Source organism: Tarenaya hassleriana, unplaced genomic scaffold (assembly GCF_000463585.1).
Source record: "Tarenaya hassleriana unplaced genomic scaffold, ASM46358v1 Cleome12, whole genome shotgun sequence".
Classification (NCBI taxonomy): Eukaryota; Viridiplantae; Streptophyta; class Magnoliopsida; order Brassicales; family Cleomaceae; genus Tarenaya; species Tarenaya hassleriana.
Genome location: NW_010962392.1, coordinates 1,306,319 through 1,332,720, shown reverse-complemented (window position 1 = coordinate 1,332,720; position 26,402 = coordinate 1,306,319). Strand labels below are relative to the sequence as shown.

At 40.8% G+C, this 26,402-nt stretch overlaps 6 protein-coding genes and 1 long non-coding RNA gene across 12 annotated transcripts; 3 read left to right on the top strand and 4 right to left on the bottom strand.

Annotated features, from left to right (window-relative positions):
• Positions 1-891: 891 nt before the first annotated feature.
• Positions 892-3,038, bottom strand: LOC104806409. The gene is made up of 5 exons (XR_770604.1): positions 2,752-3,038; positions 2,191-2,269; positions 1,735-1,783; positions 1,470-1,575; positions 892-1,382 (listed from the first exon to the last, which is right to left on the bottom strand). It is a non-coding gene; the product is annotated as an uncharacterized LOC104806409 (long non-coding RNA).
• A 275-nt stretch (positions 3,039-3,313) lies between these two features.
• Positions 3,314-7,037, top strand: LOC104806407 (mitochondrial substrate carrier family protein Y). Of its 3 annotated transcripts, XM_010531295.2 has the most exons (10): positions 3,314-3,476; positions 3,560-3,608; positions 3,805-5,045; positions 5,147-5,265; positions 5,415-5,539; positions 5,728-5,827; positions 5,970-6,047; positions 6,185-6,268; positions 6,431-6,516; positions 6,622-7,037. In XM_010531295.2, exons 3-10 carry the CDS (start codon positions 3,836-3,838, stop codon positions 6,818-6,820), a joined length of 2,001 nt encoding a protein of 666 aa, XP_010529597.1. In that variant the 5' UTR covers positions 3,314-3,476; positions 3,560-3,608; positions 3,805-3,835; the 3' UTR covers positions 6,821-7,037. The 3 variants fall into 3 exon arrangements, with proteins under 3 accessions (XP_010529597.1, XP_010529594.1, XP_010529596.1); XM_010531292.2 differs by lacking the exon at positions 3,560-3,608; XM_010531294.2 differs by lacking the exon at positions 3,560-3,608 and having other exon boundaries at positions 3,802-5,045.
• Positions 7,038-7,129: 92 nt separating this feature from the next.
• Positions 7,130-10,756, bottom strand: LOC104806408. Of its 2 annotated transcripts, XM_010531296.2 has the most exons (3): positions 10,535-10,756; positions 7,913-9,761; positions 7,130-7,683 (listed from the first exon to the last, which is right to left on the bottom strand). In XM_010531296.2, the coding sequence occupies exons 2-3, from the start codon at positions 9,731-9,733 to the stop codon at positions 7,369-7,371; spliced, it is 2,136 nt and encodes a 711-aa protein (XP_010529598.1). In that variant the 5' UTR covers positions 9,734-9,761; positions 10,535-10,756; the 3' UTR covers positions 7,130-7,368. The 2 variants fall into 2 exon arrangements, with proteins under 2 accessions (XP_010529598.1, XP_019057203.1); XM_019201658.1 differs by lacking the exon at positions 10,535-10,756 and having other exon boundaries at positions 7,913-10,495.
• A 1,537-nt stretch (positions 10,757-12,293) lies between these two features.
• LOC104806406 (cysteine-rich receptor-like protein kinase 24) lies at positions 12,294-16,512 on the top strand. The gene is made up of 9 exons (XM_019201673.1): positions 12,294-13,212; positions 13,299-14,576; positions 14,678-14,806; positions 14,943-15,008; positions 15,094-15,215; positions 15,297-15,507; positions 15,611-15,848; positions 15,939-16,092; positions 16,169-16,512. The coding sequence occupies exons 2-9, from the start codon at positions 13,766-13,768 to the stop codon at positions 16,490-16,492; spliced, it is 2,055 nt and encodes a 684-aa protein (XP_019057218.1). The 5' UTR covers positions 12,294-13,212; positions 13,299-13,765; the 3' UTR covers positions 16,493-16,512.
• Positions 16,513-16,666: 154 nt separating this feature from the next.
• On the bottom strand, positions 16,667-17,845 carry LOC104806998 (transcription termination factor MTERF5, chloroplastic-like). The gene has a single exon (XM_010532111.1). It carries the CDS (start codon positions 17,843-17,845, stop codon positions 16,667-16,669), a length of 1,179 nt encoding a protein of 392 aa, XP_010530413.1.
• Positions 17,846-18,839: 994 nt separating this feature from the next.
• LOC104806405 (cysteine-rich receptor-like protein kinase 11) lies at positions 18,840-21,454 on the bottom strand. The gene is made up of 7 exons (XM_010531291.1): positions 20,624-21,454; positions 20,405-20,536; positions 20,199-20,320; positions 19,900-20,110; positions 19,580-19,817; positions 19,342-19,495; positions 18,840-19,263 (listed from the first exon to the last, which is right to left on the bottom strand). The coding sequence occupies exons 1-7, from the start codon at positions 21,444-21,446 to the stop codon at positions 18,946-18,948; spliced, it is 1,998 nt and encodes a 665-aa protein (XP_010529593.1). The 5' UTR covers positions 21,447-21,454; the 3' UTR covers positions 18,840-18,945.
• A 518-nt stretch (positions 21,455-21,972) lies between these two features.
• LOC104806398 (cysteine-rich receptor-like protein kinase 11) lies at positions 21,973-26,054 on the top strand. Of its 3 annotated transcripts, none has more exons than XM_019201664.1 (8): positions 21,973-22,217; positions 23,378-24,104; positions 24,195-24,323; positions 24,435-24,559; positions 24,646-24,856; positions 24,973-25,210; positions 25,299-25,452; positions 25,547-26,054. In XM_019201664.1, exons 2-8 carry the CDS (start codon positions 23,534-23,536, stop codon positions 25,862-25,864), a joined length of 1,746 nt encoding a protein of 581 aa, XP_019057209.1. In that variant the 5' UTR covers positions 21,973-22,217; positions 23,378-23,533; the 3' UTR covers positions 25,865-26,054. The 3 variants fall into 3 exon arrangements, with proteins under 3 accessions (XP_019057209.1, XP_010529582.1, XP_010529581.1); XM_010531280.2 differs by lacking the exon at positions 21,973-22,217 and having other exon boundaries at positions 23,101-24,104; positions 24,195-24,197; positions 24,273-24,323; XM_010531279.1 differs by lacking the exon at positions 21,973-22,217 and having other exon boundaries at positions 23,103-24,104.
• The last annotated feature ends 348 nt before the right edge of the window (positions 26,055-26,402 follow it).

Genomic DNA, 26,402 nt, shown 5'->3' with positions numbered 1-26,402 from the left:
GGGGGGGGGTAAATATGGTTTGGTTCCGGTTTGAAGTCGTGGTTTTGGATCAGTTTCTAGTTTCTCCGGTTATTGGTTGGTTTATGTGAACCAATGGAATTAAACCGATGCAACTTTGGCGTAAAGTCAATGATCAGACACGAAATTGTGAAAATTTCTATTTTATGTGACTGATTTTGATTAGAAAATGGTCAGATTAGGTTGCGAATTGCAGCTTTTTCCGAATCCATAATGATGATTTTGATTATCTTTCGATTTTGTTGATATGGACGAAAACCATTAAAGCTAAAAAGTGGATCACAATGGTGGGTTAGGTATTTGACTATTTCGGTTTCGATTCAGATATTTACATATTCAGATTTTCCAAATTATTTTTAGATTTTAATATCGCGTTTTAGTCGGTTTAGAATCCACTTGATAATGTTTTTTTTTTTGGTTAAGACAAAATGATTATCTTATAAAATTTTGTTTGAATGAAGAAATAATATATATATATTTTTGTATCTTCATTATTATGTTATATATGATAGTTTTATTTATGCACTGTGTTTTTTTTTGGTTAAAGATTTATGCACTATGTTATATGGGGAATTATGTAATGATAACACAATGTCATATAGTGGAATCCAACGCTACATTTTTCTTCTTTTTCAATCTATGCAATCAATCGTTGTAACCTTTTTCTTCAGTGTAAAAATCGGTTATATCTTCGTCTGTTATATACAGTGCTTATAGTTGGTGCCAAAAGAAAATATTATAATTTGGATCCACATCCCTTGGATATAGTTTGTTATATAAATCCCTTGTTTTAAATAATATACTCAGAAACAAGTTGTCATTATATCTAATCTCGTCTCAATTTCCCATTGGCAAGCAAATTTACGATTTGAGTTATGAATGGCCTTTTGACTCTCACTGTTTCCACATCATGATGATGATGATGATGATGATGATCCTAAGACATGGTTCATATGTAGTAACAAAACAAAGATCTTCAGTGCCAAAACAAGAGGAAGAACCCCATTTCGAAGACAAAACTGTCTCGTGTGTTATATAATCGACGGTCATCAGTCACTGCGCCAGGTGTCACTTCTGGTGTTCGCCCCAGCGGTCACCTTGGGGCCGGAGGAGGGGCAGCAGTTCTTTCCCTGCTGCTGGTCCTCCGGTCAGGTCTCCGAGATGGCAGTCCTCTGCTTGCCCAGTGATCATCCCCGGTCCCGTTGGCAGACGAGAAGGTGGAGACTCGGTTTGTTTCAACAGAGCTTCTTCGTCTAATCCTATCCTTCTCCTCTGGCTTCCAGTTCTCTTTGCCTCTGCTTCTCCGCAATCTCATCCAACTTTGCTTTTCATGTCAGCTTCTTCTTTTCTCTTATTCTCAGCCTCTGCACCGATTAAAAATCCACAATGAATATGCACAAATATTTATTGAAACAGAGTGATGCTGCAGATTTATTAAAATTGGCCAGTACCTTCCGCCGAGCTTCTTTTTCTTCTCGCAGCTTTGTTCTTCTTTCTTCTTCACAGACACCTCAAGTAGTGTATCTGCTTCCTTTATATGCTGGATGGAAATCAATGCTGTGTCGCCAAACCATTAACACAATGAAAAGATACATGGAGGTTCAGGAATCAGATAAATGAGCTCTATAGTTTTTGTGACAGCTTAGAGACAAGCAACTTCTTTGGTCACATTCTGTGCTTGAACAAGATAAGAGTATCAGATCATTATGTAAGTACCTGAGGCAAGGATTAATGTAGCGATTGCCCTTGGTGGCTGCAACTAGAGCTGAAAATTAATGATAACAAGAAAGATAGCATAACTTAAAATGGAAGATCATAAGATCCAAGGATAGAAACAGCATCGTAGAACAATTCTTCACGGAAATAGCTTAGTCATTGACGTAACATCAGCAGATGATTTAGTCATTCAAGTTCTCCCCAGTGAGTGATGTTGAACAGCAATAACGTAAATCTAGCATTACTAGCATCAGAAACACAAGAAAACACATTTCCCAGATCACGCAAATAAAGTTCATCTGCTTCATTCCATTCCGAGGATGTCTTTGACGCAAAACAGTCCATATTTCTCGGTGGAGCATAAATTTAAAGAGTAAGGAATATATCATGTAGAATGGGATATAGTTTATGTAGATAGCAAGTTGAATCTAATGCTGAAAAACTTAAAAAGCTTACAACTTCACTTCCGGGTTTCCAGAAGTCGTCCTGCTTCCTCGCCAAAGCAATGCATGTGAACAACTGAGGTACTTGTGGCCTATAACACCAACATGTAAATTTCATAAGCGACACAAAAGAAGAATCTTATACTCAAAGTGAACTTTCCACTTTCCGAAGACCAATCCGAATAATGATCTTATTTTTCTAAGAATTTCCCAGCAATCACTAAGGCAGAAACCTGAACTAGTGCAGCAAGAGATTTGATCAATCCAAAAGCATCAGGTATGATGCTTCTGCGATGGAGTCAGTCACTGACGAAAATTCCTGGATCCAGAATCCGGAAACCAAAATGCTCTAATTTAGAGCTAACTCGAGCAATACACAAAGTCTAGCTTCCCAAAATTCCTACTTTCGCTCTTCCCTGAGATATCAGAGATGGTTCTGAGAAATTGTTTGAACTACACACACATAGGATATGAAACCTAAACCTTCCCAGAATTTCACATTTTCCCTTCAAATTTTCTCGGCAACCAAACGGAACACAACAGGTAAAATCTGCTAACTAAACAACTATCTGACCTCAGAGAAAGCCGATCGAAGGGAAACAAAGAGAGACGAGAAGCTCTCCGCGATCGCTTGCGAATTCTTCTCGACAGTCTCAAGAGCTCTCAACATATCCCCACTTCTTCAACGACGGCGACTCCGATCTTCTGCGGCGGTCTCCCTCCTCTAGCTGATACGTGGATGGTGGATATGCTTCCGATACAGTCTCCGATTCCGCCTTCGCCGGCGCCGCCGATAGATCCACCTCCGTTTCAGTGCCGATCTCCATCTCCAAATTAACTTCCGGTGTACCAAAGGGCCGAAAGAAAAAAAATTTCTCCTCCAAGAGTCAAAATTGCAACAAAACTCTATTAGACTTTTATAATTCATAAATTCGCCCCAAATGTTTTATTATGGTCAGTTACATCCTATTGCATTTTATGTGGTCTACATGTCAATTGTTAATTCTATAATAATTATATTTGGAATATATATTACTATGGTACTCAAATACAAAAATAAAATAATAGAGGGGACGTTTCGAAATTCGCAAACACCTCCCAATTTTTCCAGTCAGATACGAAAAACCCTTGCGAATTTTTCTTTAAACCCCATAAATTCCCTTCAGGCAAAATATTTTTCACTCTGCGCCCAGATTTTCCCGAGAAAATGAACTTTAGTTTCTCGAGTTTCTGCCCAAGTGCATCCCAAATTATCAAAGGTTATAGCTGATTCGAGCTACAGCTTTATGGGTGGCTTATGTAAGTTCATCCTTGTTAGAATTTTTTCTGCAACTCTGGAGAGAATCCGATCTTAATTCTTCCTCCTCCGCTTGATTTTTCAGATTTATTGGTCTAGTCAATCAGATTTTCGTCGATATTTCCTGTTACCTTGTAAGTTCGACGGCTTCAAGCAATGATTTTGATCGCATTTGCCCAACTTTTTCTCTTGTTTGATATGGCATATGCTTCAGGGTTTTGGTTGAGTGCCCAATTTTCGCTTCGTAGAAAGTTGATTTTTTCCTTCATTTCTATGTATATGAAATTTAAAATAATGGGCGTTGTTGGGTTTTCTTTTCTGTGTTAGCAGCAGGGAAGATTTTGAGGTGAAAATTTTGCAAATGGCTGCAGCAAAGGGATCAGTTAAAAAGGGTCAGCCTTCAATTCAGTATAGGTGCAATTCATCTGAGAGTAAGAAGAAGCCGTCTAAGATCCGTGGTCATGTGTGTGAAGAGTATGCATATGCTTGCAAGAAGAACACCAGCAAAAGGGAGGAGACCAAGTTGAGCCAAATTCTGAGCAAGAATGCGCTAATATCAGCTGTTGACCTGATGTGGGATCGGTCAGATTTCGTTTCTGGGAATTCGGTTGGCCCGCTGAAGGAAGATGTTTTGGATGATCTAGACAGAGATAATGTCAGTAACTTTCAAGTCTCTGCAGAAAGTGAAATGTTGCATCATGCTGATCTAAAGGCCAAGGCTCATTCTTTACCTACTTCACAGCCCAAGCTTAAGTTATTGAAGGTAACTGAGAAGATGAGCATCTTCGATGTACATAGTCAAAGCTATGTTCGATCTTTGTCCAGGTGGTTAATGCAGGCTAACGAGGCAAAATCTCTTAATGGTTCTTGTAAAGGGAATGGTTTTGAAATTAAAATAAAGGGTGAGATGGGAAAATTGTATAGCTGGATGAAAGAAGTAAATTCCATTAGTCTGAGGCATCATCTGCAAGGAGCAGTGCCTGAAAAGAAAACAATATTTGAAGACTGTGTTCATCTGTCAGGCAGCACACAAGCAGCTTGTGCATCAAAAAATGGAAGTTGTTCTGCTAATGACTTTTTTACAACGGATGCAGTGCGAAATTCAACTCCGGCTGAATCTAAGGGTCCTCTATTATTGAATGGCACATTAGTTTTTACAGATACCAGAATGGCCACATCTACAGATGGAGATTATCTCTTTGCTCTATACAGAGATAATTGCACTGATAATGATGGAATGAACAAAATGAGTTCGGGACTTGGCACTAACCATCATACTGAGGTATCTTTTTCAAGGAATAATGCACAAGTATGTTGCAGAAATATGACTGACTCTGAGGAGTTGCTTGAAAATAAAAGAAAAGACCCCAAAATGGAGGTTCATCCATCCTCTACAGAAATACCTACATATGCTGTTGCCGAAAAAAAGCATGCTTTTGCTGGTGGGTTGGCAGGAATTAGCGTCAGTCTTTGTCTTCATCCACTTGATACAGTTAAGACAATAACTCAGTCATGCCTTTTGGAAAAGAAATCACCAATCAGTGTTGGTAGATCCGTTATATCTGAAAGAGGTAAACAAGTATACATGAGATGACAACACTTGGAGGTTTTCTGTGTTAGTTTGTCATTGCACATTGGTGTTTAACCCAATCATATTTCCATATCCTTTCAGGTTTCTCTGGCCTTTACCGAGGAATTGCCAGCAATATTGCCTCATCAGCTCCTATATCTGCGCTTTATACTTTTACGTATGAATCAGTTAAAGGAGCTCTACTGCCGCTTTCTCCCAAGGTCCTTAAACTTTTTTTAGCATGGAACTGCCTCTTAAATAACTTACCACGTTTTCTTCAATAATTTTTCCCGGGGATGGTTCTTCGTCATTCTGCTAACCTGTTGAGTGGAACATGCCAGACCTTATGACTGAGTCCTTAGATTTTCAGGAATATTGTCCTCTTATCCATTGCGTAGCTGGTGGTTGTGCAAGCGTTGCAACTTCCTTTATTTTCACTCCTAGTGAGCGTATAAAACAACAGATGCAAGTCAGTTCACACTATCGCAATTGCTGGTAAATATTTCCAATCTAATCTTGTTGACTCCTATGATTTCCTTATACTCTTCTCTCCTGAAAAGAAGCACCTCCTTAAAATGAACAATTTGCATTTTAAAATCCTTTGTCCATTTCACTTTTCTTTTACCAACTTTGCTTCTCCAACATGTTTTCTTGATCTTTTCTTCACAAATCTTCATTTGCAGGGGTGCACTCGTTGGAATCATTCAGAAGGGTGGTCTGCTTTCTTTATATGCCGGATGGAGCGCAGTGCTGTGTAGAAATATTCCTCATTCAATCATTAAGGTTCTGCTTATGTATTTCACGAGGCAATCATGTCCTCTTACTAGGGGCTGGCTGCTTCCGATCTGTATTTCCACACTCCTTGTTATGCTCCTTCTCTCCTCGAAGCTATCAGTTTCTGATGCCACCTTTATTGGAAATACAGTTCTATGTGTATGAAAGCTTGAAGCAATTGATGTTACCGTCCTTAGATCCTTATGCTCAACCCAACACATCACGAACGGTTTGTCTCCTCTTTTCCTCCCTCCACGAAAATGCTGCACTTTTTTGGTTCACTTAGTAGGGTGTGTCCATTTTCTTCGAATTTTGGTGATCCGGACTTGCTTGGATGATATATATGCCAATGTTTTCTCCTTGCAGCTTATCTGTGGAGGACTAGCTGGATCTGCGGCTGCTTTCTTCACAACCCCATTTGATGTGGTGAAAACAAGATTACAAACCCAGGTTTTTTACTCTCTGTTCAAACTTTTCAGGCACCAAATAGTATTTTGCATTGAGTTGCTGGAACAAGTATTGTTTTTTCCCTGATGCTACTAGTGGATATGGTATTGTGGCCTATATCTAGCTTTTTGGTCATATTTCTCGTCCTTTATCCTGTGGCTGCAGATTCCGGGCTCTAAGAACGGATATCATAACGTGTTTCAAGCTCTTCGAGCAATAGGCAAACAAGAAGGTCTGAGAGGGCTATACAGGTTGGCTTGCTTTCACTACCTCAATCTTCCAGTCTTTACACACAGCTCCTATATTCTCTAGGCTTCATCATATAACGAGCATAACCTACGTTTTCCTATGCGCAGGGGTTTGATCCCGAGACTGGTGATGTACATGTCTCAGGGGGCTATATTCTTCGCCTCGTATGAATTCTATAAGAGTATACTCTCTCTAGAAACGCCACAAACCAGTTATTTACCGGACTGGCTCAAACCAAGGGATGAAAACAGTTCACCATTGAATGATGAAGAGGGTACACCAATGCTGCAGGGCATGCGCTCATAAAGGGTTGTTGTGGAAGTGTAATATGAATGAATATGACAGATGATGGGTCGAGAGATTTTTGTGCAGAGATGAAAAGATAACAGTCTCGTTCATTTTTGGTAGGGCATTTTTTGTGCAATTATATGGATAGGTCATTTGATGAAATTCTTGTATTCATTTGTGATTTGTGTAAAGTACTTAACTTTTGCGAGTGAACAGGAAAAAGGCCCATTATTCATTTCATGATACAAAAACTTTTCCAAAAAACCCTTGACCTGGTTTCCAAAGAACCCTCTAACCAAATCGAGTGCCTTACATTCCCTTGCTAAGCTACAATATGAACAGTATAGCAACTAAACCCTAACTCCTACTCATAAGAATGAACAAATGATACATCAAAGAATTTTGTCCCTTTCTCCAAAGACACCTCAGCAGAAATCTTAAGAGATCAGAGAATGCAGAACATTTTCCTCAAGCTTGTCCAAGGAAGAAAATCTTTCTGGAGTTGGAAACCACCCTTCTCTTCTTATCGGCATTTAACGTACTTCTGAAGGTGATGGTCTCGGGGTTTAGACTCGGGAGATTGGTGAAAAAGGCGGGTTAGGCATGTAAGACGGGAGAGTGGTAACTTTCTTCTCCTCCTCCTCTGTGACAGCTTCAACTAAGCACATGGCTTCATCGTCGAGAAGCATTTCCAGAAAGTTGCTCTGTGACAACTGCATGTCCTCACCATTTTTACAGTCACCTGAAGCTTCCATGTTATGCAGTATGGCAACACAGATGGAAAATGCTTGCAATGCTGATAACTGTGCATGGAAATGAATATCATATTGTCCCTCCTCGACAAATGACATGGACAACGCTGGTGTATTCTCCTTAGCTCCCTATAAAGATAAAACATCAGAATGACCAAACTGTCTAACATGTAAGATAAAAATGGAACAAGAGTTCCACATCAAGCATTTAACACTTATACGGGGCAAAGTGTAAGGTTTTGCAGTTGAAATCTATCATAAAGCTCCAATCTTTAAAACTAGCCATGCAGTTCAAAATTTACATGCACCATTAGCAACAGAATCGTGTTCCATTGAGTAAAAGGATCCATTTTTTTACCTGGGCAAATAGTTTCAATGGATGGTGATTGTCCACAAGAGGGTGATCATGAGAACATGAGAGACTAGGGTTTCCGAAAACCACAAGAGGGCAAGCCATGTCCCAACCACCACAGTCACAGCAGCCACCTGACCTCCATCTCTTAAGCAAAGGTGAAGGGCCAAAGCTTTCAGAAGTTGGTATGCCATGGTTTCCCCTCGGGATTACGACCTTTAACTTTTCTGGATTTCTGCTTCCGTAAGAGTATTTCTTGCCTTCATCGATAGGAGAAAGACTTAGAAGATTCCTCTTATCCATGACCCTTTGGTCGCCTCTTCTATACTTTAAGCTTTCCCTCTTCTCAATCTGGTCTTGAATGATTATAGCCGCGATTTCAAGGTCAGGATGCAAATCTGCAGCTGGCAACGGGTTTGGTACATTTGAAGCATCAAGATCGCAACTTTCAGATGCACACTTGGCCTGAGGTCTCAGCTTCGATACATCAGAACCGTCATCCGGTTCAATATTTCCTGAATTCAAGTCTGGTTTAGCAGAATTTTTCCGAACTTTATCATGTGGTCGGGATGGATCTGCATGTGCAGAAACACTTTTTCTCTCACGCGCACTATCGTACAAAACAAACTCGGTTACCATCAGTTTGTCTGGATCTTGACCCTTTTTTCTTAGTTCGGTACACATGTAACAGGAAACTTGCATCTGACCAACGATAGAGGATTCTCGGTAGCCGTCATTCAAACCCCATGCACTTGCATTGCTTTTCTTTCTTCTTCCGACAGAGGAAAATGTATATGTCCAGTTGGAACCATTGTTAGATTTCCATGTTTTTCCCACATAAACATCCCCAGGAGAATCCAAGACGAACCAAAAAACTGGCAGCCCATCTTTGTTTTCCAGATTAAGACGACCTCGTAGATGAACTGGGGAAGACTTGAGGGCCAGTGTATGGTCCTTACTCATGACTGTAGGATGGGTATTCCCTTTTTTATGATTATCTGAGTTGCCACTGAACAATGCTTTGCAATGATCACTGTCCTTCATCATTTTTTCCGTACATTCTGCTTTGAACTGGCCCGATTCTCCAATGTGTCCAAGGGGATTTCTCAGAGACTTCGATTTGACAAATGGATCAAACATTTTCCTAATATTACCAAACTGTGTCTTTGAGCTTTCCTTATTGCAATTGCTTTCAGATAAAGATACTGACCGCCTTTCTACTTTTGCAGACTGGGACTTGGGCAATCTTGTTTTATGGCCATTATACCTGTTCAAAGAACCAGCTGCTTTGTCGGATCTGATACCCGGTTCATCATCTGACTCCAATACCGTCGCTCTGTCCTTGATACCTGAGTTCAAGCAAATGTCAATAAAGCCACCGGATGTAAAAGTTTCGACCGAAGACTTCTGTTCATCTGAAGTATCGTTCTGTGGCATTTTCCCGATACGTCCTGCTCTGGAAGGATCCACAATTCTGAACGAGAAAGAGGCATCACTAGCACGGGACAATTCAAGTTTTGGCCTTGCCTGAGTACTTTCCGAGAATCTCATCTCTCTGAATACTTGTTTAGAACTTTGATACACAGAGCCTCGTCTTTGTTCAATCCTATCTCCCATTGCAAGAGGTCGGGAAGGAAAATTCTTACAAGAGGAGCTACGGTAACGCCTGAAGCTTATCTCGGTGAAGCCTTCTTTCACTCTCAATATTTCATCTCTACGAGGCGGTTTCAACCTCGTACTCCTCTTCTCTGAAACTCGAAACGGATGCGGAGGAGGAAGAACACTGTCGGGGCTATGTTCCGTATCAATGCCTTTGCTGACTTCCATCTCTATTCCCCTTGTGAGATTGAAACTACTGAAATCATCAAAATTTATGGAAAGTTTACAACTTTCAGCCCCCTATTTCACAGTGAACAGATATGCAGTCTTATCAGACATCTATGAACAGGCTCATACCCCTAGAAGATGAAAGACAGAAACTTTATCCAATCCAAAACCCACAAAGTTCAACAAAAATCATGGATTAAAGGATAAAAAATATGCATCCCCCGATTAAAGCTTCAGGCTAAAATACAATATACAAGAAACCACTAAAGTCTGAAGCTTTCTTTCAATTGGAAGCAAGCCAAATCAATGTCAAAACTTTGCAAAGGATTTCCATAGACGGATCAGAATCCCAATCAGAGCGAATGGATCCGACGAACAAAATTTCTGAAATTTAGAAATGAGTTGCGCCCATGTTGAAGCTGCCATAAACGGTAGACCCTCCCAATCAATCCAAAGGGTATACTGATACAGATCAAGCCTCGCAACAAAACAGTACATGCAAAATTTGGAAACTTTGAAAATACCCAATTTAAATCTCGTATACGTAGACAGAAAGAGCAACAAAAGGCACAAGGATACTTGCAAGAAGCAGACTCAGTCATAGCCTTCGAACACAAACGAAAACGAACATAGTAAAGCAGGAAAAAGAAAAACAAAATAGAAGTCATCAAAGAAGAGAACCCAACAAAAGCACACATATAGGTCTAAACAAAGAAAAAGAAAAAGGAAGGAGAACTAACAAGAGGCCCAACAAAAACACAGATAGATAGATAGAAAGAGGATCAAGAGAGAGAAGCATGCCTGAGTTAGAGAGAGAGAGTGACGTAATGTGGAGAGATTTCTTCGTAATCTCTCTCTCTCTCATGCATCTGGAGAAGAAGAATGACGGATGACAAGAGTGTCGCTGAGGTAACTGATCATGTCTTGTAATGGAAACAAAAAGAGGGAAAAAGCCATCAATCGATTTCTCCTTCATGCCATCATTTTTGTTGCTTTTGCTCCCCAGTTTTCTGCACTGTGCAATCTCTCTCTCTCTCTCTCTGGTTTAGCTTTTAATTAAATTACCAAAACATGATTCTCGGGAGTCTCACGTGTGATTCCTCTCTCCACTCTCCCAATTAATTTCTGTGTTAACCCAGAAACAATATGTATTATTTATTCATTTCAAACAAGTTTAAACACTAACCCATAATTAATCGTTACAGATCCTGCCACTGGAATAAAATTACGGAAAACTCCCTACTAACCTCAGAGCCATAATGGGCCGCTTCGGACATTGTAAGGCCCACTTTTGACTATTCAACGGTAAAAGACAAAATTCTCCTTGGGATTTGGAATGACCATATATAATTAGGATTCGTAAAAACAAATTACAATCATTCAAAATTTTCTTCAATAATAAATTTATTTGGGAAATTCAAAAGAACCAACTATGAGATTAAGTTATTTATGGATAGTATTTGGCGGACCAACTAATCTTTGATCAATTTAATTTTTTACCAAACAACGATTACCTAATAAAAACACATTTACTCGTCTACCGTTGGGCGCAAAATCCGGGTTGGGGGTAAAAAGGTAAAAAGAGCAGTGATAGAGGGAAGGGTAAAATGGTAAATCTATATGCCATGTGATGTGGGTAGGGCGGGCGGGAGGAAGCAAAATCTGAGAGCGCTGGCCACATCCAACCCACGGAATCTTTTCCCTCACTGATTAATTAGTTTTATTTTATCTCATTTTAACTTTCTGTTTTAAATATATAACATCAAAGAAATTAATGGCGTTTCTATCGGAGTTCATTGTTAAACTATTCTTAAATCTATATGCCATGTGATGTGGGTAGGGCGGGCGGGAGGAAGCAAAATCTGAGAGCGCTGGCCACATCCAACCCACGGAATCTTTTCCCTCACTGATTAATTAGTTTTATTTTATCTCATTTTAACTTTCTGTTTTAAATATATAACATCAAAGAAATTAATGGCGTTTCTATCGGAGTTCATTGTTAAACTATTCTATTAGTGTTTGAAGATTTATTATTTTTTATTCTGATTTTCTAGCAGATTATCAAAAATTAAATTCATCCTATTAAATATTTAAAATTTATCATATTAAATTCATCAGAAGCTAAGAATTAGGACTTTTTAACGTTGTAAAGAGTTGAATGAATTGGACAAAACAACAAAATAAAATTCAGAAAATATCAACAAATGATTTGTAGATTTTTTTTTATAAAAAAAGTACACCTACGTCTACAAATACACATGTAATTCTTTTAATAATCCATTAATTAATTGATTATTATGGATACAAATCTAATAATATTTCTGGAAATCCCAACTTCCAAATCTTAAAACATTATATATATATATATATATATAACGTTATCCTACTTTGACAAAAAGTTTCGAAGTGCTATTTTTTTCTGTTGGCAAAAAGAATAAAAAAACGTTATTTCTCCAGAGCTCCTTAGACTTTCTACTATTTCACTAAATCACCCTTCTTTATCATTTATGACTCTGACGTCCCTGTCTCGATTTTCCCAAGAGAATCTCAATCACATATCATTACTGTGTATATCGGTTTCAACCATTTTAGAAATATCTCATTCAATCATTTGCAAATGGTCACTTGGGACAGAAATCGCTGCCTTGCCCTCTCTTCTCTCTCGCTTGATGTCCACTCCCCAAGACGATTTATACGTTGTTTCATACTGATTGTAGTTTATTCACATTTGTGAGTATACAGAGCCACGTTTCGATTGAAGTCTTGAGTCGTTATCATCTCGCTATGTTTGAAGGCTATGGAGAAACGGGTCGCGATTAGAATTCATGGATCCGGCCATTGGGGAGAGTTATCAGTGTAACAACGTCGCTAGATGCATCCATGTCTGTCTGCTATACATGTGTCCAAGAACAAGATCATGCAGATGTCACAAGCACTCTTCTTTTTTGAAGTAATCTCGAACAGATCCAGTCTGGGAGAAAATCCATCGACACAACTCATGTTTTACCGATTTAGAACCTCGATGAAGATGGAGTGCTCTTCTTCGGGTCTGATCCCAACTGGGGATATGAATTAGCAATGTTTCTTGGGTGTCACGTAATTGATTCGAGAAGGCAAGTTGAACATTTTTTTGCTTCTGTAATTCCTACAACAAGAGAATTGCATGTCACCCTTTACAAGTTCTATGTCTGTGGCCCAAACGCAAACGCAGTGGCTGCGATGGCATTCTTGCTCAAGCGCCCACTTCCCCTCGGGACACAACAAACGCAGACACAAGGTTTCAGAGTTCTCTTCAGACAAGCTAAAAACCAGAAGAAACGTGGTCGCAGAACTCGCACAGGAAAAAAAAAAAGAAAAGAAAATTCTCGGTGAAATCTGACGTCTACAGCTTCGGAGTCCTAGTTCTGGAGATTGTAAGCGGCAAGATGAACAGCAACTTCCACCGGACGGATGGTACAGCTGTAAATATGGTCACACATGTGAGTGTAAACCAGAACCAAGTTTTCAAAGTTTTTGATATCATTTAAGGTTAGACAAGATATTTGACGGGTCATCGATGTTTCAGGCGTGGAAGCTCTGGAAAGATGGGTCGCCATTAGAACTCGTGGATCCGGCCATTGGAGAGTCCAAAGTTTCAGGCACTCTGTTCATAGTTTATTACGGATTTCCCGCGCTATGGTTGACAAAATTCTCATTGAAAGTGTCAGTCAATCTACAAAAAAAAGATTTCTTGGTAGTTCGTAAACCTTCAGGGCAGTTGGTAAATCCTGTAGCTTTCTTGGAGAAAGCACAACGCCGTTAATGTCCTTGAGCTTTCCACGTTACTACACCTACCATTCGCTATGATTCACTTTTATTCCACGTTTCAATTAGTCGACGTAGAAAATTCAGCCAAGGAAAGGATCATGGCTGATAGGCCACCTTGAGACAATTCAGTCCACGGGAAGTTGCAGAGAAGTTTCAATTCCCATTTCCAGAATACGTAACAGACAATTTCAATTCCCTGACTCAAGCATTGGTCTCATCTCCAAAATGCCACAGAAGAGTTCATGCCTGCCAATCCTCTGGTTTGCCCTAATAAGCTTTGGTGTTGTTTCTGCGCAGCTATGTCCAGACACTGAAAGATCTTTCAGACCGAATGGTACCTACGACGTGAACCGTCGCCTTGTCCTGTCGTATCTTCCCTCCAATGTCACAGCTCTCGGAGGATTCTACAATGCTTCGGTTGGCGAAGAACCCGATAGAGTGTTTGCCGTGGGGATGTGCATTCCAGACGCTAAGACCGAGGATTGTTCCAAATGCATCCAGACAGAGTCCGGTAAAATAATAAGCAGTTGTCCTGACCAGACAGACGCCTATTCATGGTCTGGTGAAGTAACGGTTTGCCTCGTGCGTTACTCCAACCGTTCGTTTCTTGGATCCCTCGATCTGGAGCCGAGTAATAGGCGGTTTGATACTAGAGATATCATATTAAATTTAACGGAGTTTGTTGAGACATGGGAACGGACCATGCGTCAAATGATAGATGCAGCCGTGTCTACACCCGCCTATTACGCAGCCCTCGCAGAACCTCTCGGGGGCTTCCAAAGGTTATATGCGCTAATGAAATGCATCCCTAGTCTATCTTCTTGGGATTGTAATGCCTGCCTTCAATCTAGTGTTGGTAGCTATCAGTCATGCTGCCGAGGAAAGCTAGGCGGCGTTGTTGCAAGACCGAGCTGCTTCTTCCGGTGGGATCTGTATCCATTCTCCAGGTCTTTCGACGGCACCACTTCTGTGTTTGGACAGCAACCTCCCCCACCTCCGGAGGAAGGCGGTCGGACCATCACTGTGGCCGAGAATGGTAAGTTTGAATTCGCTCCTTATAACACACTCAACCCTTGTAAGCTCCACTACTTTTTCTTTCCTTCATTTTCATCCATGTGATGATAATCTTTGGTGCAGGTGGCAAAAAAATCTCAGCGGGAATCATAGCAGCAATAGCCCTTTCTGGTGTGGTTACCGTCATATTGCTTGCTCTAGGGTTTTCTGTTTGCTGCAGGAGAAAATCTCACCGAGCATTACAGCTCCAAAGTGAGTTTCTGCTTAAATTTCCAACAAAATCTCGCAAGTTTTGAATCCAAATTTCAAATTTGTAATCTTTTCACTAAAAACAATCAAAACCAATGTATCTTTCTTTTTTTTTTCTATTTTTGGTTTCCTTTTGCAGATCGGTATTTTTCCCTCGCAGATAGACAAAAGAAGAAGACTTATGATACAGAACCCTCGGACGAAGGTGAGAGTCGAACCCCCTTTCAGTAATCTGTTATAGATTTCACTTATATCTCCGACGTTTTACAGTTTTGCTGATGCGATTGCAGCTTCAGACGATATTGCGACCTCAGGCTCGCTGCAATTTGACTTTCAGGCAATCGAAGCAGCGACGGATAACTTTTCAGAGAGCAACAGACTCGGTCGAGGTGGATTTGGCGAAGTCTACAAAGTTGCATTCTTCGACCATCTCGTATCGTTCGTATATCTTGACATTTTTGACGGATGGTGAGACTAGATTATGTATTTGCAGGGTATCTTTCCGAGTGGAACGCAAGTTGCGGTCAAGAGGCTATCGAAAACATCGGGACAAGGCGAAAATGAGTTCAGGACCGAGGTGGTCCTTGTCGCAAAGCTTCAGCATAGGAATCTGGTCAGGCTTCTCGGGTTTTGCTTGGAAGGAGAAGAGAAAATACTTGTCTATGAACTCTTGCCCAACAAAAGCCTCGACTACTTCCTGTTTGGTCTGTCGCATTAACTCAGTTACTTTTCGTTTTGCCCGACAAAAGTCTCGATAATCCTTTAGGCATCGTTCAGGCACCGATTGTACTATATATTGATGTACAGACTCTACAAGACGGGGCCAGTTGGACTGGATAAAACGGTACAAGATTGTCGAAGGGATTGCTCGAGGTATTCTGTATCTTCATCAAGATTCACGACTCACAATCATACACCGTGACCTCAAAGCGAGCAACATTCTCCTAGACGCTGATATGAACCCCAAAATCGCAGATTTTGGAATGGCCAGGAATTTCGGTATAGACCAAACCGAAGCAAATACAAGACGAGTAGTTGGAACCTTGTAAGTAAATACCATTCCTAGTTGTCTGTAAAATGAAATTTGATGAATCCTTTGCTTACCGTGAACATAAGCTTCTTGTATTTTTTCCAGTGGTTACATGTCTCCGGAGTATGTGATGCATGGCCAGTTCTCGACAAAATCTGATGTCTATAGCTTCGGAGTCTTAGTTCTGGAGATTATTAGTGGAAAGAAAAATAGCAGCTTCCATCAGATGGACCGTTCTCTCGGCAACTTGGTCACATTTGTGAGTACAAACCAATCAAGCTTTATGATTTTCACTTCTGTAACTGTGATCATGATTTCCATGATCATGAATTCAGGCTTGGAGGCTATGGAGAAACGAATCACTGTTAGAACTAGTAGATCCGACCATCGGGAAGAACTATGATACGGATGAGGCTATTAGATGTATCCACATCGGCCTTTTATGCGTTCAACAAGATCCTGCAGACCGTCCATCCTTGTCGAATCTCCTACAGATGCTCACCACAAGCACGGTTACTCTACCAGTGCCCCGACCACCTGGGTTTTTCTTAGGAGATAGACTCGAGCCGAATCCATTGGTCGGGGAATCGGACATAACCAGCAAGTCTATTCCTTGTTCCATCGACGAGGCAACGATCACAGATTTAAGCCCTCGTTGATGGCCCAACTGCTTGTCTTATCGGTTGTTTCATAAATCTTGTCTATATAACTCAGTTCAATAAATCTGGTTATTACTGAAGTCACCAAGTTGTTCATAGACAGTTCGAACTTTGCATCAACAAACATGGCATCAACTAGATCAATCATAATATCTTGCTGAAGAAGGAGCCTAATCAATCATCGCTGGAGGAACAAGAACCAGAAGAGGTATCACTAGCATCAACAAGATGGCCCTTGTAAGCCACCAACAGATCCATAGTATGCTCGTCTCCGAATCTTGATATGAATTTCTCCAAGAAATCTTTCTCAGAGAGCTGCAACATCTCTAACACACTAGGCTCCTTCTTCTTCAACAGTCCTTTCCCTCTCAAAACCTGCAAAACCTTAACCCTAGGTATCACTCTCTCCTCCATACTGTGCATCAACATACATGGCCGCTTCACCAAAGTTTCTCTCTTTATCCCCATTGTCTCCATGTAGAACTCCATTCCCAACTTCAACTTGTCCGTTGAGCATCGAACCAGACCAGGAGCCCTTCTGATCATCTCTCTTGTCTGATCCTCTGAGAACCCATGATCCAAAAACGTCTTCATTTTCCTGTCGAATGTCTTCTCGCTCAGACAACTGAGCGCGTGCACCGCGTGAGCCAGCATTCCTGAGTTAACACTGAAACCCAGATCCAGAGCACGAGAAACATAAACCCTAAGCTTGTTCTCCTCCGAAATGAGGAGCCTTGGCTGTTTCTTCAGTAGGAAAGCAAGCTGTGAGCCGACAATTCCACAGGACTTGAGATAAGCAATGTTGGGTAAGAGATACGCATTAGGGTCTCTGTTCAGCAGCCAACTGCATCTGCTAAGAACCTTAACCAGTTCCTTGTTGTTCTCGTCGTTAGGCGAGAGAATGGTCTTTATAATTTCAGTGGAAGGGATCAATCTTTTCTTCAGGCTGAGGCTCATAACCGAGGAATTTTTAGAGAGGAACTTAGGCAAAGCAGAACCAGAGAATCCGAGTTCTTCGAGAAATCGAATTTTGGGCTCAAGGTTCTTCGTGGCGTCGCAGAAGATGATCTGGGGTAGGACCCGGATCGAGCTCCGGATCTGAGAATCAGAGAAACCTAGGTTTCTGAAAAGTTGAACCACGGTTCGAGGACGGTCGAGGGATCCAACGTGAGGGAAACGACCCACCATGGAAACTGCTTGAGATTTCGGGAACCCTTGCTTCTTGAGAAAATCGATGAGCTGACCTCTCGAGTGTGAATTCGGAGAAGAGGAGAAATGATGCGAATAAGGGAATTGCTTCCATCTGAGACAAAGGTTTCCGACATGGGAAGCCAGCGAACTGAGAAACTGCATCCGAAGTTGTTCCCAGTGATCTCGTACACCAACAATAAAGCCTAGGGTTTATCCAAAGTGAGGGACTTTGAACTTTGTAAGACGAACAAGGAACCGAGATTGTCACCCTTACTGCTGCATGCAACTGCCTCACCCTAAGAAGAACATCAACCAAACAAACTCAAATATTTCTGTCAGAAAATCAATGGGATTAGTTACAACCTTTACAAAGAGGGGAAACAAGCAAGAAAATGGAAATGTAGATAAACACCCGAAAAGAAAATCCATGGTGATATACAGGGCAAATCAAATTCTTGATTAAACCACAGTTCCGACAGTGATGTCGAGGTTTCTCCGCTGGTCGGGGGGAAGAGAGAGAATCAGGCATACCTGAGATTCTAGGCGGAGGTGACGAGACGAGTCGACCACCACTGTAAGGGGACTTTCGGCCGCTCCAAAGCGTGAAAAAGTTACCTATCAGCGGTCGGTCTTAATACATAAATTTGTTTTTTCGTCTTAAATGGGCTTCAATGGGCCCATATACGATTTTTTGTCTGGGCTATATGGGCTTATAAGGGCCCATTCAGATTTAATTTACGTATAAAAAATATAAATAATTATTTACTTTAAATCTATTTAATATCCTTAGTGAAGAGGCTTCGAAAACATTTAAAAAAAAAACCTTAATCCTAATCGAAAAGGGGGAATGGAATTTAGGTAAAGTTTTTTTTAACCGATCAATTCAACTGGAATCCTTTTTTTTTTAAATTTTAAAACTGTTTATGTGGCATTGATATCTATATTTGCGTGTCAAACTAGGAAGGATATGAATTTGAGGTCACCGTTGGTCCATATTTTGTATATAACCAAATTGGAAGTTTGAAAATTGTATTCACACTTTGTAAAGGAATTAATTTGTTAAGGAAATAAATCTAGAAATTAGTTTTTCAAGTTGTGGAATTTTAATCGGATTTACGGCCCTTAAATTTAATTCGATTTATTATTTGTAAAGAGCTGAAAATCTTCAGTACAAGCAACATGCTCGCGTCTCATACCAGACGTGTGCGGACATAAGACACCGAAAAAGATGAATGGTTCGGTACACAAGGAGAAGGACATATTCAACGAGGATAAAGATCAGTAAAGGATGAATCGTCGACCGAACAAGGAACAGACTTGCTTGTAGTAGACTCGGAAACCGAACTCAGATCTTGTCCACTTGGCAAGAAAAAGCCAGGTGGGTGAGGCACCGGAAGGGTGATCGTGTTGCTTGTGAGCATCAGCATGATCGTTGACAACGTTGGTCGATCTGTTGGATTCTCTTGGACACATAGCAGACCGATGTGGATGCACCTAATTGCTTCATCCCTCTGGTAATTCTCCCCAAGAGTCGGATCTACGAGATCTAATGGCGACCCCTTTCTCCATGCCCTCCAAGCCTTCCACAGAGAGAGAGATCAATCAGTTAGTTATTCAATACTCAACATTTTTTCACTTGTTCAGTTCCTGTTACTCACTTGTGTTACTAAATTTCTGACATTGTCCTCTGTTTGGTTGAAACTGTTGTTCTTCTTGCCGCTTATAATCTCCAGAACTAAGACTCCAAAGCTGTAGACATCAGATTTCATGGAGAATCGGCCATGCATCGCGTACTCGGGAGATATGTAGCCGCTGAAACATAAAGCTAACTTCAGTTTTCAGGCAACAAAGGCAAAGACACATGCAGTTTGCTGACAAAAGAAAGGAAAGATTTACTATGTCCCGACGATTCTTCCTGTATCGGCTTGAGTCTGGTCCACTCCAAATATCCTCGCCATTCCGAAATCTGCAATCTTCGGGTTCATGTCAGTATCTAATAGAACATTACTCGCTTTGAGGTCACGGTGTATGATTGTGAGCCGTGAATCTTGGTGAAGATACAAAATTCCTCGAGCAATCCCTTCGATAATCTTGTACCGTACCGTCCAGTCTAGTAGTCCTTGCTTTGCAGGGTCTACACATTCACATCCATACTACCCCATTATTAGCCTCAAGATTCACAATCCAAGTTTCAAGATTATTGAAATCCAACATACCAAACAGGAAATAGTCAAGGCTTTTGTTGGGCACAAACTCATACACGAGCAACTTTTCTTCTCCTTCAACGCAAAACCCGAGAAGCCTGACCAGATTTCTATGCTGAAGCTTTGCTACGAGAACAGCCTCGTTCTTAAACTCTCTTGCACCTTGGCTTGAAGTTTTTGACAGCCTCTTCACTGCAACTTGGGTTCCACTCGGAAGCATACCCTACAAATTATTACGGATCATAAGTCATATATAGTCGCTTATCCGTTTGTGTTGTTGATTCAAATTATCAGACAACCAAAGTTTGTACCTTGTAAACTTCGCCAAATCCACCTTCACCTAGCTTTTTACTCTCCGAAAATCTATTTGTTGCGGTTTCTATACTCTTCAAGTCCAGTTGTAGCAAGTGGGTAGTTGAAATATCATCTTCAGCTGCAGATTAAAAGCATTGCTTATCAGTAAAACCTTTATCATAACCATTATCGAAATCTATTTCCCCGGAAGGGAGATGCTCACTTTCAAGTTCAATTGCTCTATAAGATTTTCTCCTCCAGCATACAGCAATCCCCAAAGCAAGCAACACCAAGATGACTACGACGGTGGGAATAATTATTGCCACGATAATTCCCGTTGAAATCGTTTTATCATCTGCATAAACACCATTTACCAAAGATTACTTCAAAACTTTCCACAACTTATCTTTAACAGTCATAGTTTAGGAGTTGGAGGACTAACCTTTCTTGGTTGTGTTAGCGTTAAACCTCGCAGAAGGAGGCGGAGGTGGTAGAGAAGGTGGTGGAGGAGATGTTGACGTGATGTTTTCAAAGGCTCTGGAATATGGATACAGATCCCACCGGAAAAAACAGCTCGGTCTTGCAACAACGCCGCCTTGCTTTCCATGGCAGCATGACTTATAATCACCAACACTTTGTCGTAGACAAGCGTTACAATCTCCGGGAGATAGATCTGAAGTGCATTGCATTAGTGCATATATTCTCTTGAAACTAGGTAGGTCCTCTATTTCAGCCGAGTAGTAGTTGCCCTTAGACGGGGAAGAAGCTGCAGCAATCATACGATTTGCTAAACCCTCCCATATTCTGTCAAACTCCGTTAAATTTACACCGATATCTCCAGTGTTGTACAGCGGAAAACTCGGCCACAAATCGAGGGATCCAAGAAACGAACGGTTGGAGTAGCGTACGAGGCAAAGCGTTGGATCACCAGGCCACGAATAGGCGTCTGTCTGGTTAGGACAACTGCTTATTATTTTATCGGATTCGGTCTGGATGCATTTGGAACAATCCTCGGCCTTAGCGTCTGGAATGCACATCCCCACGGCAAACACTCTGTCGGGTTCTTGGCCAACCGAAGCATTGTGGAATCCTCCACGAGCTGTGACATTGGAGGGAAGATACGACAGGACAAGGCGGCGGTTCACGTCGTAAGTACCATTCGGTCTGAAAGATCTTTCAGTGTCTGGACATATCTGTGCAGAAACAACACCAAAGCTTACGAGGGCAAACCAGAAGACTGACAGGCATGAACTCTTCTGTCTCATTTTGGAGATCAAACCGATGCTTGAGTTAGAATATCAAGGAGGAATAGGGATATGAACATATGTTTATACAGTCTATGCGCGCGTATCTGTTACGTATCTTGTATAGTGTAATGGGAATTGAAATTTCTCTGCAACTTTCCGCGGCCGGAGAGGTTTGGAGGTTGACCCATCAGTGAATTTTCTACGTCGACCTTGTCAAAAAAGAAACTGAAATTTCAATGACGACAATTTCTAAGTGGAAGTATTAATAACGTGGGAATTTCAAGGGCATAAAATGGCGTTGAAGATTTCGTTGTGTACGTGAGATTCACGGGATATAAAGACCGGTTGGATAATTAATCAGTAGACATCTCCATATTTGTTATTGAATTTTCATCACATATTCATTATTGGTTTTCATATTTCTTTAATTAAGATTTTAGAATCCAACTCAAAATCACACCGGTTAAATGTATCAGAAAGTAGGAGCCAGTAGGATATATATATATCCTTTGAACCGGTTTAAAGTACCAAAATCCGCGGGAGTTCGAACTTTCGAAACCCTAAAATTTCTCTGCGACACTACATTTCGAAAACCCACGAAGCCCTTTGCAAAAATCTCAGTGATTTCTTCCTTTGCGGGCGAATCTTGCTCTATTTCGAACCCTATTTGCTCCTCTGAAACCGAAAACCCTAAAAGCTTGCTCTATTTCAATCCCTAATTGCTCCTCTGAATCCGAAATCATTAAAAACTCCTTCCAGTTTCTGGGCGACAGAATCGGTTTCGCTCAGGTACGTGTAGCTTGGTTTCTATTTGGACTTCACTAATGGCTGAATCGCTATTGTATTGTTACCGGAGGTTTGGGTTGGGTATTAGAGAATGTAAAAGACGATTCATGTATTATTGTGATTCGTGAAAATTGAATATTCGTATAGGGTAGAGGAGGATGGAGAAATGGGATATGTCGGTGGGCATATGGAAATATGCGACGGTAGGAGTAGGATTGAGGATTGATTTAAATTGCATGATCGGAGGTTGTCAATTTAGGTTCGGAGCCCGACTCGGGTTTTTTTAATCAAATGACCCACTTGATTCTAAATATAGTTACAATTGATTCTAAAAAAGGTGGTAAAAAAATCATCTGTCTTATTTTAGTGGTATATCAGTTATATGTTAATCTTAATAAATCGCAAAAAATAAAAAGAAAAGGGTATTTCGGATTTTTCCAACCGAAAAAATGGGTTAAAATTGAAAAAAAAAATTTGTTTTTTTTCGGTGGTGTACGCTGAAATAGCTGCGACCCAAGTGGATCATTTGAATAAAAAATCCGCCCGACTCGGGTTTATCTAAACAAATATGGGATTTTGAATCTAAATTTTTTTTATAAAAATTGGGTTCAAATCAGTTTCTGGTTCTAAAGTCCAAAATAATATTTTTAAAGTAATTCAAAAAAATGTTTGCAAAGAAGAAATTGTACGGGTCGGCCCGACGACCCGAGCCCTGTAAGACTGAACTTTGGGATTGGTCATATAGATCCAAAGAAAATTGGGTCGGCCAGAAACCTTCGGGCTGGTCTTTGACTTTTTTGAAGAAACCCCGAATTTCGTCCTTTCGCTATGGTTGATTTTTGATTAAACGTTTATGCGCATGGAATTTTCAATTATTTTGTCAAAGTCGTGGAAAACTCAGTTAGGGAATGGAAGATAACTGACGGCTCATCTTGAGACATTTCTGTCCATGGCAAGTTGAAGAGAGATCTCAGTTCCCGTTAAACCTGCAAGATACGGAATATATATATATATATATATATTCATAGATACGTTCAGACAATAGCCGCAGAAGAGTTCTAGCTTGTCTGTCTTCTAGTTTGATCTCCAAAATGAGACAGAAGAGTTCATGCTTGTCGATCTTCTGGTTTGCCCTAATAAGCTCTGGTGTTGTTTCTGCACAGATATGTCCAGACACTGCAGGGTCTTTCAGACCAAACGGTACTTATGACATTAACCGTCGCCTTGTTCTGTCGTATCTTCCCTCCAATGTCACAGCTCAAGGAAAATTCTACAATGTTTCGGTTGGCCAAGAACCCGATAGAGTTCATGCCTTGGGGATGTGCATCCATGGAGCCCGAACCGAGGATTGTTCCAAATGTATCCAGACAGAATCCGAAAGAATAACAAGCAACTGTCCTAACCAGACAGAAGCCTATTCATGGCCTGGCCATCCAACGCTTTGCCTCTTACGCTACTCCAACCATTCGTTTCTTGGATCCCTCGATTTGGAGCCGAGTTCTCTCGAGTTCAACCCTAGAAATATGAGTGTAAATTCGACAGAGCTTGATGGGATATGGGAGGGTTTAGCAACTCGTATGATCGCTAAAGCTTCCTCAGGCAAGGAGAACTACTACGTGGCTGAAATAGAAGATCTACCGGGTTTCGAGGTGAAAATATATTCACTAATGCAATGCACTTCAGATCTATCTCCTGGAGATTGTAGGGCTTGTCTACGACGAAGTGTTGGCGATTATCAAACGTGCTGCCATGGAAAGCGAGGCGGCTCTGTTGCAAGACCAAGCTGCTTTTATCGGTGGGAACTGTATCCATTCTCTGGAGCCTTTGAAAACGTTATGTCTGCATCTCCGCCTCCTTCTCCAAGGTTTAACACCAACACAACCAAAAAAGGTTAGTCCGCTCCAACTACAAAACTATATATGACTGTAAAGAAATTGCCATGGAAAATTTGTGATTTACCGTACTTGTGTGTTTGTGCAGACGGTAAAACGAGTTTGACGAGAACTATCGTGGCAATAGTTATTCCCAGTGTTATAATCATGGCATTGCTTGTTCTAGGATTCGTTGTTTGGAGGAGGAGAAAGTTGTACCGACCGATGGAACTTGAAAGTGGGTTTTCCATGTTTTGCAATTATTCGAATTCCGAAGTTTGATCATAGTGTGATGGGGAAAAAGTGTTTCTTAGCTAATGTTGTGGCATCAAACTACATTATTGTGCAGCTGATGATGATGATATCACAGCTCCACAGTCACTGCAATTCGACTTTAAGACAATTGAAGATGCAACAAATCAATTTTCTCTGAGAAACAGACTCGGTCAAGGTGGGTTCGGTGAAGTTTACAAGGTATTAGATCTCATACTGCCTCTTGTGCTACTTTACTTCTCCAAGATTTTGAATCAATACAGTTGGGTAAGTGATGTAATTGGTAGGGTACACTTCCAAACGGAACAGAAGTTGCTGTGAAGAGGTTGTCCAAAATGTCAGGACAAGGTGCACGAGAGTTCAAGACCGAGGTGCTTCTTGTTGCCAAGCTTCAACACAGGAATCTGGTTAGGCTTCTCGGATTTTGCTTAGAAGGAGAAGAAAAGATTCTCGTCTATGAGTTTGTGCCCAACAAAAGCCTCGACTATTTGCTTTTCGGTCCGTTGTACTCGACATCTTTTCTTACATTCTAGCAATCGTGACAGTTCTTTTGTCATTCTTGAATACCTAGGTTGTTCATCTTGTTACTAACAATTATATATGTGTATGTGTAGACACTACAAAGCAAGAAAAACTGAATTGGACAACACGGTACGAGATCATCGTTGGCATTGCTCGAGGAATTCTTTACCTTCATCAAGATTCACGACTCACAGTCATTCATCGTGACCTCAAAACAAGTAACATTCTCCTAGATGCTGCTATGAACCCTAAAATTGCTGATTTTGGCACGGCAAGGATTGTCGGGATAGACCAAACTCCAGCCAAGACAAACAGGATAGTTGGAACATAGTAAGGACTTCGTCTGCGAGTGCCTAGGGACTAAGTTTCAATAAAAGTTTGTTCCTACTACACTAAGTGTTTGCTACATATGTTTCAGCGGTTACATGTCTCCAGAGTATGCGATGCACGGGCAATTCTCCACGAAGTCTGATGTCTACAGCTTCGGAGTGTTAGTCCTTGAGATTATAAGCGGCAAGATGAATAGCAGCTTCTACGAGGAAGATGGTAGTGTTGGTAATTTGGTAACACATGTGAGTATGAAGAACAGAGTTTCAAACTTTTCCCGATTTCTGTACCTTTGTCAAAGGTTGTTCGACTATACTAATTGATCGATCATTATGTTAGGCTTGGAGGCTTTGGAGAAGTGAGTCGCCCTTAGAACTCGTAGATCCGGTCATCGGAGAGAATTATCAGGGCGATGACGTTACTAGATGCATTCATATCGCACTATTATGCGCTCAAGAAAATCCCGCAGATCGTCCGGTACTGTCGAGGATCGTCCTGATGCTTACCAGTAACTCGATCACTCTACTAGTTCCCCGGCAACCGGGATTTTTCCTTCAAAGTAGTCGTGATCGAGAAGCAGTAGCAGCAGCATCTGCAGACAGATCTGTTCCTTGTTCTGTTGATGATGCGTCCATTACAGTTTTAGTTCCTCGTTGAGGAACCTTCTTTGGTCAAACTGTATTATTTTTCCTACCGGCCGATCGAACTTCGTTTACTGGTTCTTGATTTTGAGAGTACAAGGGTATTATCGTCACTTTTTTTAAAAATATTTTAATTTAGGTTTCTGGCTATTCCATAATATTAATAGTACAAGGGTATTAATGGAATAACAGAAATCTAATCTTCATACTGTGTTTCAAAGGAAAAAGATTGAGGTCCAAACGTGTAGGAAAACATTGTTTTTCATTGCTGAAGCTTTTGGTTCTTAAATTTTGTTTTGTTGCCTTGTTGATTTTGCAGATATCATATGGCATGACTTGTGCGCTTAGGATAATTGACCGCTATACCGGTTTGTTTACACCACTCAGACCGGTTTATTATGCATCCAGAAATTGGTCCTACTATATATGTATATTACAACAGGTTGAATGGATACGATTTTTGAAGTTTTTAGAATGCAAAATTGAGAAAAATTGACAATCAGATTTTTATAAATTTAATTTGTTTGAAAAACTAATTGTTGGGCCTAAAAGCC